General features: G+C 39.0%; 1 protein-coding gene across 1 annotated transcript; it reads left to right on the top strand.

The window, feature by feature from the left end:
- Positions 1–323: 323 nt before the first annotated feature.
- mccc1 (methylcrotonyl-CoA carboxylase subunit) lies at positions 324–10,917 on the top strand. Its single transcript, XM_046050407.1, has 19 exons — positions 324–602; positions 1,159–1,202; positions 1,998–2,137; positions 2,352–2,447; positions 2,616–2,737; positions 2,970–3,117; positions 3,214–3,335; positions 3,435–3,546; positions 4,586–4,667; positions 4,757–4,884; positions 5,033–5,216; positions 5,671–5,780; positions 5,975–6,191; positions 6,289–6,375; positions 7,714–7,763; positions 8,248–8,385; positions 8,984–9,091; positions 10,358–10,429; positions 10,543–10,917. Exons 1-19 carry the CDS (start codon positions 547–549, stop codon positions 10,663–10,665), a joined length of 2,139 nt encoding a protein of 712 aa, XP_045906363.1. The 5' UTR covers positions 324–546; the 3' UTR covers positions 10,666–10,917.
- Positions 10,918–11,147: the final 230 nt, after the last annotated feature.

The raw sequence follows: 11,147 nt of genomic DNA, 5'->3' as shown, positions 1-11,147 counted from the left end.
TCAGTCTGCAGTATGTTGGCTATAGCGAGCAATAAGGTGTTTTTGGAATAAAACATATTTTATTTTTTAACTGCAAAGATGAAATAACTCAAAAAATACTATAATGTAGCTAGTATAGTTTTTGAATGCCTAATTATTCAACCAATGTCTTTATTTCAGAATATTCTGTATGTGTATATATTCGTCTCGTTTATCAAATAAAATGAGTTTTGTTTTATTTTTGTGTGATTTCTTCCCCACATGTGTACGTTGCCATCTTCTGGTTATTTTTGGTAAATGCAGCTTCATCCCCACCTCCATTTCTCTCTTTGTGATTGGCTGGTCGATACTACGAGTCCTTGGAAAGGTCATAAATGATACAAATTCATTTACCAGCGTTTGGCTGTGTTTATTAGTGCAAGTGTATATTTTAAGGACCCGGATATTTTTCTCCGGTTTGAGTTGAGTTGTTTGCTGCAGTTAAAATTAGCCATACTGTGTATGAGCTGTTTAGTATTTACCACTTCGCCTTTACCTGCTCAGTTAGCTAACTAGCAGCTGGTAGCTATGGCTGCAGTTATTCTGAGTTTCCCAACTCTGCAGGGTCTGAGGATATTTTCACAGTGAGTACATCAACGCGTTAACCTACATGGCTAATATAATATTATTTTCAACAAGGTGCCACCCAAACAGAGTGTTTCTTTTTTATGTTATGGTACAGCTAGGAAGTTTGCAAGGCGACCAATGTGAACGCTGACTTTACCTTAACGTTACGTGTGAGCTAACCTGACAGATCACTACTATCACTGCCACACATCACATTGTAAATTATCTGCTTGTTCTCATGGTTGCTGACCTGGACAGAATCACGTTATTTCTCCACTCAACATTAACGTGCCGGCGAAAACGTTTTATATTATGCGAGCTAGTGGGTCAGATAAGAGTTGAGCAAGGTTAAATAAAGGTAGGACACTGTCAGCTAGCATGACTACAACATGCATACTGTTGTGCCTTCACTGAGTATCAGCTCAGTTATCTAGGCTGGGGTTTGTTGTATAGTAAGTGTACGTGCTATTTCATAAACTAGCCACCGGCATTTCGTACATCTAGCATCTGCTCTGCCGTTCACAGCCATGTAGAAATTTGAATGGTACTGAAGATCTCCTCTCCTCTCCTCAGAAAACTGTCATGGACCAAAAGAGGCGTGAGGCTTGTTTCAGGAGGTGAGTGAAGGAGATGATCCTTGCAATCTTATAAGCAAATGTAACAGAAATCGTTTAGTTGCATTTGAAACTCTAATTGAAAACATGTGTTAGGGTTGTCTTTTATAGCCGAGTTGGGTGATATCTGTGTTCCAGTTGCAGTGCAAGAGATGTTTATCTGCTTGGGATTAAAACTGTTGTCTCTCCTCCTGAGCTCCTGCCTCATTGAAACATGATGTAGGCAATGTAAAGTTTTAGTGCTGCAACTAACTCTTATTTAATTATCAATTTGTTTATTTATTTTTTACTCTATAAAATATCAGAAAGTAGAGGAAATCGCCCAGGAGAAGTGTGCAGAAGTCTAGAAAGACAAATCCATGTTGCACAGTCCAAAACCCAAAAATATTAAGTTTCAATTATTATATAAAACAAAGTAAAGCAAGATCCTCACTTTTGAAGAGCTGGAGGCAGAGAATATTTGGCATTTATGCATGATACTAATAATTGATTATTAAAATAGTTGTTGATTTAAATTGATGACTGATCTATAAATTGTTTCAACTCTATAAATATTATCTGGCTCGCACTATGGATCCCAAACCATCATCTGTGCTGTGTTTGTTTCGATGTTGGTGTTGCATCTAAAAGTACAGCTTTATTGCCACAGACCTTGGAAAATGATGATTAAAGCCCTTTAAAACGTGTTGCACTTTCGATTTAATAAGTGAGGTTCCAGGTCAACTAGTTAATTTTAAGAACATTTTGTTGTCACTGTTTAAAAACAAAATTCTTTAGTGTCTGCCGTGTCGTCTACAGGGGTTGGAAGAATAGAGAAGGTGCTGATTGCCAATCGAGGAGAGATTGCGTGTCGTGTGATGCGCACGGCCAAGAAGATGGGCGTCCGCTCAGTGGCAGTGTACAGTGATGCAGACAGACACTCCATGCATGTGGCCATGGTGAGGTCCTGGATTGCTCTGTCTCTTGCAAAGGAGCTGTGTCCTTTTAGTGTTTGTAGTCATTTGCTTCTCAGTCATTGTTACCTGTGTTCTTCAACGCTTTCTGCAGCTGCTTTAAAAAAAAAAACACACGAGACATTATGTCGGCATGCTAAACTGGTGTTTTCAAATTTGCATTAGCTATGTTCAATTGGAAACTTTGGTTTCTTTGTAGGCAGATGAAGCCTACCACATTGGTCCTCCACCCTCCCAGCAGAGTTACCTCTCCATGGAGAAAGTTTTGGAAGTGGCCAAGAAGTCTGGATCACACGTGAGTAACCCTCTCCTTGACGATGTTTAGAAGTGATGCTGTGTTTTTCCTTTAGTCCTGAGCTACTTAAAAATGAAGTGTTGAATTATTCTTCTTTGACAGGGAATCAACATGGGCTTTGACATTGTGTGACATGTGATGTTTTGGAAAACGTGTTTGTGTGTGTAGGCGGTCCACCCTGGTTATGGCTTTCTGTCAGAAAACACAGAGTTTGCGGAGGCGTGCAAACAGGAAGGCATCATCTTCATCGGGCCACCTTCCTCTGCCATCCGAGACATGGGCATTAAAAGGTAATTCACACATATACAAAACAAGATACATTTATATTCTCTGTTAACATTTAATTAAATAATTTTATATATTTTGTTACCAAATATAACTAACTTGAAACATTATTGATCTCTGTAGAGGAATTGGTGACATTATGGAGCAAACATTTATGGGATACAGCGACATAGAAACATAAATACATTAGGACAAAAAGCAATAATAGCAATGTATGCAAACACCTCTTTTTTTCAGCACATCGAAACACATAATGTCAGCTGCTGGGGTGCCAATCATTGGTGGTTACCATGGAGAAGACCAATCAAATGAGAAGCTGCAAGCAGAGGCTGCCAAGATAGGATACCCTGTGATGATTAAGGCTGTCCGTGGAGGGGGAGGGAAGGTGAGACGATGCAAAAAAGCCTAAGTAACTTTGACAAAGGAACTTCAGGAAACATGAAATAACTGTGTGTGTGTGTGCGTGTGTGTGTGTGTAAAGGGGATGCGTATTGCACGGTCAGACTCGGACTTCTTGGAACAGTTGGAGTCGGCGAGACGAGAAGCCAGAAAATCCTTCAACGATGATGTCATGCTGATAGAGAAGTTTGTAGAGGATCCCAGGTAATATTTGATTCACTCTGTCAGGTACTGCTAACCAGCCAATTCTACCACCTTGTAAAAAGATAATTGTCCTGTTATTCCTCTGTGTGTCTCCTGTAGACATGTAGAGGTTCAGGTGTTTGGGGACATGCACGGTAACGCTGTCTATCTGTTTGAGAGAGACTGCAGCGTCCAAAGGAGACATCAGAAGATCATAGAGGAAGCACCAGGGGTGAGTGAGCAATGGTGGTTACGTAGATGTATTGTTGAATTGATTTTGACTGACAAGGAACTCAATGTGCACAAATCAGACTAAACCCACAGTATTTAAGTTTAAGTGAATTTAACTTCTGACATCAGTTTCTCTTGGAAAGATACATTTGGATTTCCCACATCTAGCTAATGGGAACATGACTTGAGGTTTAAGTTCAGGATATGTATAAAATAGGATTCTTTTCTGGAACTATCCACTGGTGTAATTGTTGGTATAGAGCAGTGGTCCTCAAACTTTTTCTCTCATGACCCCCTTTCAAAAGCTGAAAAAAGTTAATGTCCCCCCACTACACTTAAACTGATTGAATTCTAATCAATCATTAACAATATTGAGGGAGCAACAAATAAAAAAAGGAGGCCCAATTGAATTTGATTGAAAGAAAAGAATTGACTCAGGTCAGCACGATAGCATCAGCAAACTTAGGGTTGTTTTTTTATTTCCCTACATGAATCCTGTTCATTCAACTTTGTTCCACTACATATTTTTCCCCTAGTCATCCACGCCGCCTTTGCAGTGGTTCTGTGCCCCCCAGTTTGAGAACCACTGGCATAGCGGAACTGATTATCTTATTTCCCATTAGCTTATAGGTACTTCAGAATGTCTTGTAAAATTACTTCTTTAAAACATTGCTAAACCTGGTTATCATACTCTTCCCATTATGAACGAGCTCCAACAAGAACCTGGAAATCTGTTTCTCCCAAACCCATACTTGTACGTTCAGTGAAAGCTCTGAGTTCAGCGTTTAGTTACCAGTGTTTGCCTCACTACTATGGTGACAAAATCTGGAAAAAAAACTTTCCATGCAAAGGTCAGTCTCTCTGTGTTGGTAGAGTTTTGTCTTAAATGAGAACACTTTTTTCTGGCTGCCTATCACCTTGACAGTGTGAATGTCTTATTAGAAGAAAGGGTAGAGTTCTATCTATGATGTGAAACTGGATTTTAGGGCTGTGTTCACTTAATTTGTTTGTGTTGAATGTTTTACTGTGTATTTTTGCAGCCGGGTATTAGTCCTGAGGTACGGAGAAAACTTGGAGAGGCAGCGGTTAAAGCAGCCAAGGCTGTCAGCTATGTAGGGGCAGGTGAGACACACACACTGGCACCTCACCACAATGCCTTTGACCCAGAACACACAGGACATTGACATCATATTGTTTGTCTTCCTGTGTAGGTACCGTGGAGTTTATAATGGACGCCCAGCATAACTTTTACTTCATGGAGATGAACACCAGGCTGCAGGTGGAACATCCTGTCTCTGAGATGATCACTGGAACTGACCTGGTGGAGTGGCAGCTCAGGGTGAGAGAGGACGGAGAGAGCAAATGCAGACAGTTTAAAAACTATGTTCTTAATTTAACTTAGTTTTTAATCAATAGAAATAACCTTTTGTGAAAAAGCAGTTTTGCTTTTAGCCACATTGATTTCTCTTGGTGTAAATATCCTCCAGGTGGCAGCAGGGGAGCGCCTGCCTCTCCTCCAGGATGACATAATTTTAAGGGGACACTCATTTGAGGCTCGTATCTATGCTGAGGACCCTAACAATGACTTCCTTCCAGGGGCGGGGCCTCTACTGCATCTCTCCACCCCTCCACCAGACCAACACACACGCATAGAGACTGGAGTCAGAGATGGTAGGGAGTCTAGATCTAACTCCAGTTGTTTGTTTTCCATTCTTTATGTAACAAGACTCAGTGTTTTTTATAGAGTTAAGTGTCCAAGTTGCTTCCTTCTGTCATTGCTTGATATATCAAACTATCTGCACTTGCTGATTGAACATAAAACAAAAAAGAAAAGAGATTAAGTAAAAACACCAAGCACGATGACCTGTTGGAAATGCAGTGCAGAAACCAAAGCAATGAGTCAGGTCCTCATCCATTTTTTAAAATCTGGTTGTGCTTTTTGAGAACTTCTTGATCAGTGATTATCCAATCATACGTGACTGCAATAAAGAAAGTAGAAAGAAAACCTATGCGACCGCTTCAGTCTGTGTAGATAATGAAGGATGAGAATAAATAAATTTAATTACCACAATGGAAAAAATACTGGCATCAGCTGACAATAGTGTCTGTTCTTGTTTGTTTTCAGGGGACGAGGTGTCTGCACATTATGACCCAATGATCGCCAAGCTTGTGGTGTGGGGAGAAGACCGATCAGCTGCCTTAAAGAAGCTGCGGTACTGCTTACGACAGTACAATGTAAGACACCCCGTCAAATGATGCGTTTAACTGCACTTGTAGGATTAAAAACAGTAGTTACAGAACCCTAAGCTCCTATGTTTACGCATTTGATTTCATTTATACAATATATAAATGCAAAATGCCTATAATTCATGGTTCTTTGTCAACTTTCTTTGCATCCTTTCTGTCCTCTCTACTGCCACTGTCCTCAGATCGTGGGACTGAACACTAACATTGACTTTTTGCTGAGTCTTTCCGGCCACCCGGAGTTTGAGGCTGGAAACGTGACCACCAGCTTCATCCCTCAGCACTACGCTGACCTCTTCCCCACTCCGAGAACTCCTTCTGGGGAAACGATCTGCCAGGCGGCCCTGGGCCTGGTGCTGCAGGAGAGGAAACACACACAGGAGTTCACACAGACCTCTGCTGGTGAGGGGATAACCTTTTCAGGACAAATGATGTACATCTGCACATGTGACCTGAAAATATAATAGTATACTAAGTGTTCATGGTGTGTGATTTTCAGACCCCTTCTCCCCATTTGGCTCCAGCAGCGGCTGGAGAAGCAACATTCAGTTTAACAGAAACATGACACTGCAGCTGGGAGACAAAAGTAAGTAACAGAATGATGGTGAGCCTTTACTGCCCCCTAGTGTATAGGAAGGGAGGGAAGCTGGAGGATAAGGGAGGGAGAAAAGACAAATAGACAAATATTTTGCTCAACAGGTGGTGGGACTGCAGAGAAGAAGGAGTTTAATTTATGGTTCGAAATTCTTAAATGAATCTGTTGGTCTTTAAAATACCAGAACATAGTGAACATTTGCTTAACCACCTACAAATTTCTTGTTTCACCAACAGACTGAAACCAAAAATATTCAATTTAGAATATTATAAACGAAGAAGAACCGCAAATCCTCACATTTGTGATACAGGAACCAGCAAACATTTGGCGTTTAATGTTTATCAATTTAAATTGTTAATCCATTATCAATTTAAATTGTTAATCCATTATCAGTATTGCCGTCTATTAATTGTCTTTCGATGAACTAAACTTCTTTTAGATGAACTTCAGTTGTAATTTCAATAATGGCAGGATGGGAAATTCCTTCTTTTCTTTTCTAGCTGCCAGAATCATTTCAAAATCCTGGTCAACACTCTTGACAGGAGTTTGTTATTTTGTCCACCCCATTTATAGCAACGTGAGTAGGCTATGTAATAGAAACACCTCTCTGTATAATGCAAGTAGTCTTAAATGCACCATAAAGTCCACAAAGGGAGTATTTATTGTTTACTGTTGTATTAAACCGCATTTTCTTTAGCTATGTTTATTACCCAATACACAACAGTGTATGTGTTTACATACATGTGGTTATATACACACACACACACACACACACACACACACACACACACACACACACACACACACACACACACACACACACACACACACACACACACACACACAGTAAAGTAACGTATACAAACTTTATGTCACTTATTTAGTAACATAATTAGACCTGTCAATCAAAAACTTAATACTTACATAAATATACTTTCATTTAGTGTTTTGGATGCTTTAGAGGTATATATTGATGGTTAAATCATATGTTGGCTTAGTTTTAATAAGCAGATCAGTACAGTTAGGGTCGACTCATAACTGTATCTGATTTATTTAATGAGTGTTTGAATAATTAAGTTTAGCGCCGGTCTTTTCTTTGACAGTTTGTTAATTAACTCATTTTCATTATTCAATGTTTCTATTATAAATGTCACTGCAAGGCCAAAAATAAATCCCCCGGCTGCTGCTGCATTGCTGCTGATGTTCAACTAAAGCCTCCGCATTAAGTTACTTCATTGTCTCCTCTTGTTTGCTTCTGTGCTCCCCTCAAACCCATTTGGCCTTTTTATAATTACAAAACATTTCGTCTTGTGTGTTTGTGTCTTTTAGAAGTTGATGTGGTCGTCGTGTACAACAAAGATGGAAGCTACACAATGCAGGTGAGCTGCAATAGGTCCTGTATCTTACATCAGTAGTCACAGAAAAGGACCCATAATTTTAAAGAGGAGCAGTTCAGTTTGTTATTTTTAAATACTGATTGTACCCCACATTATTGTATGAATGTTGTTGTTTTTTTTTTTTTGTTTTTTTTTCTATAATCAAATTTTTACCAATTTAATAAGTAAATGCAACAATTTATTCCCTTTATACTACAGTAGTTTGACAACATAATCTCATGGCCTTTATCAGCGAATTGAATACTGAGCAAACTCCATTCACTGATCAAGGCTGTGACAATGCGCTTGCAAAAACTGAAAAATGGCTAGTAAGTGGACTCTTGAGTTAAGATTATTTTGTCAAACTACTGTCAGGAATTAAATATTGATTGTTTTTGAAAAGTAACACCATTAGTAGGAGTTTTAGGTGAATTTGTAGTAGATCTGCCTCATTTACATTTAGCATAAATGTATTTCTTTCTTTCAGATTGGTGAGGAGGTGTTTCATGTCACAGGGGAGGTGGAGCTGGAAGGTGGAGTGTCATTCCTACACTGTTCTGTCAATGGCGTGAAGTCTCGTCCCAAACTGGTGATTCTGGACAACACAGTTCACCTGTTCTCCCCGGTATGTTCCAACCACCGCTGCTGACAATAGAAACACAAGCTGAGTGAAATTTAAATTTACATGCATTATTTTTCTATTTATGGTGTGTGGACAGACATTTTACATATTCCCCAAATCAGTGAAGCACAAATCAACATTGTCATCTTGGGTGCACTGGGATTTAGGTATATTTAAAGTAACAAGAAAAATACATTTGTAAATTTGGTAACTTTTTTTTAATGCAAATTATGAAAGTTCAAAATATTGTACATGTAAAATGACAAAGCACAAGATCGATATCACACTATCCTGGAAACCATCATCAAAAAGCTAAAAACTACTACTACTAGTAACTACCTTTAAACTCATTTATTGATAAAAGTATACATCCTGTTTGTAGTAAATTTCCTGCAGGTTAATTTTCCCAAATAAGATATTTAGTAAAAACTGTAAATTCTGCTTTTTCCAGCAAATTTGACTACACTTTACCTGTTACTGCAGAAGCTATTTTTATTTCCTGTGTTTAGCATATTTCGAGACTGGTGGCTTAAATCCTTTTTACCTCAGCTGCCAGTTAACTGTCACTTCTGTTTCTGGTATCTTTACATCTTTTCTGCAGGAAGGAAGCGCCGAAGTGTCTGTTCCTGTGCCCAAGTATCTGGCTGGTGTGAGCAGCTCTGGGGCTCAGGGTGGAGCGGTGGCCCCCATGACTGGAACCATAGAGAAGGTGAGTTGGGCAGTATTAGCGTATGTATTATGTTTGGCAGTGAATTAGAGGTTTGGAGCACTAAAGTCATCATATTAAATAATTAGTTGTAAAAAGAAAAACAGTCTTCTTATTTAAAGACACAACAATGACTAGCTATTAACATAACATTATCTTGAAAGAAATACTTTATTACATAAAAAAAACAGCAGTTTACAGAAGGTAGAATAAAAAAATAGTCTAATCTAATTATAAAAGTGAGTTGTTGGTTTTTTTTTTGTTTTTTTTTTTAAATAGCTGAGATTGAACATGTACATAAATTCAGCCATTCTGACTTATTCTGCAGTTTTGGAACCACTGTTTAAAAGGACATGGGACAGATAATTGTAGACCGTACAAAGTAAGGGACAATACACTCTAAGGTGCCCTGATGTGTAACCAATATTATACAAGATGTCCTAATATAAAAAGAATGGATGAGTTGCAGGAAACAAAGAAAAACACATAACATAACATTGATTTGATAGTTTTGTTCAGTATTTATTGTATCAGGACACCTCAAAGTGACGGAGACAGTTAAATGGTAACAATGTTTGGAAAAGCAGTTCCACATTTTGGGAATAAGTCCCTTGCTTCCAGTCTTTTTATTTTGGTGGTTTTGTTTCCAAGGTCAAGAATTAGCTTTGCTCAGTGTTGTCAGTTTGTGTAACCACTGCTCTAAATCAGCAACAAGGTAAATTAAAACTGCTGGTAACCATTGTAATAATACTTTTACTTCATACGATGCTTCCTGTTAACTTACTGGTGAAACTAACCTTAATCATTCCAGACTTCATAGAATGATTTATGATTTTTACACGTCTTTTTGTGTAAATGGTAATTGGCCGTACAGTAAGCACTCTAAATCACTTGTGCTGATATAGAAATTGACTTTGTGAAAGAAATGCGATTCTGTGCCTCCACCATGTCTTATTATTTTTATTTATAGGGACACCTCTGAGTGTATTATTGTTTACCTAAAATCTACTGGCAGCCAGTGTAGTGAGACTAAAGCAGAAGTGATAAGAGCAGACCGACTGCCATATATTGAGCAACTGAAAATAATTTAAAGATGATGAGAAACAAATTTTAAAAGGGAATTACAGCAATGTAAGCAAGAAGACATAAATAACTTTCTCATTATCCTTGAGTGGCATTAAGGGCCTGATTTTTATTGTTGTTGAGATGGACAAAGACTGAATGTCCAAATGAATACTAATAAACTATCTTTTGTAATGTTGTGTTCAGGTGCTAGTGAAGGCCGGAGACAAGGTGGCCGTAGGAGACGCACTGATGGTCATGATCGCCATGAAGATGGAGGTGAGAAGGACTCCTGCTGGCTCTTCCTCACACTCATTCTCACCTTTACTTGATCTATCACAGGTACACAAACTCTCTGCTGCGCTTGTAATGAAGTTGTTTGTTTTGCGCAGCATACGATCCGGGCGCCCAAGTCGGGTGTGATCAAGAAAGTTTTCTTCAGCGAGGGCTCTCAGGCCAATCGCCATGCTCCTCTGGTCGAAATGGAAGAGGAGGAGGAGGGGAGCAGCCAGTAAACACACACACACCACCCACAATTACACACTGACAGGTAGGAGAGAGCCGGAACTAGTTTCTGTGACAACCAGAGGGAAAGTAAGTCAACCTGAACAGGGTTGGTGTCCAGCACTTGATCTTGATACTTCTTAAAGTCGGGACATGAATCATCATGAGTTTGGTTCAGTCTGGAATGGATGAGACAAAATCGGTCACCCTGGGGACCCAAAATGCTTTTAGGAAGGTCATAAAAAAGTTACTGTGACATGAAATGTTCCTGAGTTTGATGTGTGACAGCAGTGAAAAGGCTCATACTGTGGGTAAACACCACAAATAATCTCTAATGTACAGTTGGCTTTTTACACATCAGAATATTGTCTTCATGTTGATTGTAGAACTTTTGCTTGTTTCTTTTCTTTCTTGTGTGTTTATATGTAGGCAGTAATCAGTGAAGCTCTGGCAACGTCTGTGTTTGCAAATATTTTTTTTATTCCCCCCCCCC

Source organism: Micropterus dolomieu, linkage group LG05 (assembly GCF_021292245.1).
Source record: "Micropterus dolomieu isolate WLL.071019.BEF.003 ecotype Adirondacks linkage group LG05, ASM2129224v1, whole genome shotgun sequence".
In the NCBI taxonomy this organism is placed as follows: Eukaryota; Metazoa; Chordata; class Actinopteri; order Centrarchiformes; family Centrarchidae; genus Micropterus; species Micropterus dolomieu.
Note: the sequence above shows the minus strand (reverse complement) of the source record. Positions and strands in the feature narration are given on the sequence as shown.

Excerpts from the sequence above, each read along its gene's own strand:
- mccc1 (XM_046050407.1), top strand. The coding sequence starts at position 547 with ATGGCTGCAGTTATTCTGAGTTTCCCAACTCTGCAGGGTCTGAGGATA. Across the intron at positions 3,336-3,434 it reads AAGTTTGTAGAGGATCCCAG|ACATGTAGAGGTTCAGGTGT; the intron begins GTAATATTTGAT and ends TGTCTCCTGTAG. Across the intron at positions 6,192-6,288 it reads GTTCACACAGACCTCTGCTG|ACCCCTTCTCCCCATTTGGC; the intron begins GTGAGGGGATAA and ends TGTGATTTTCAG.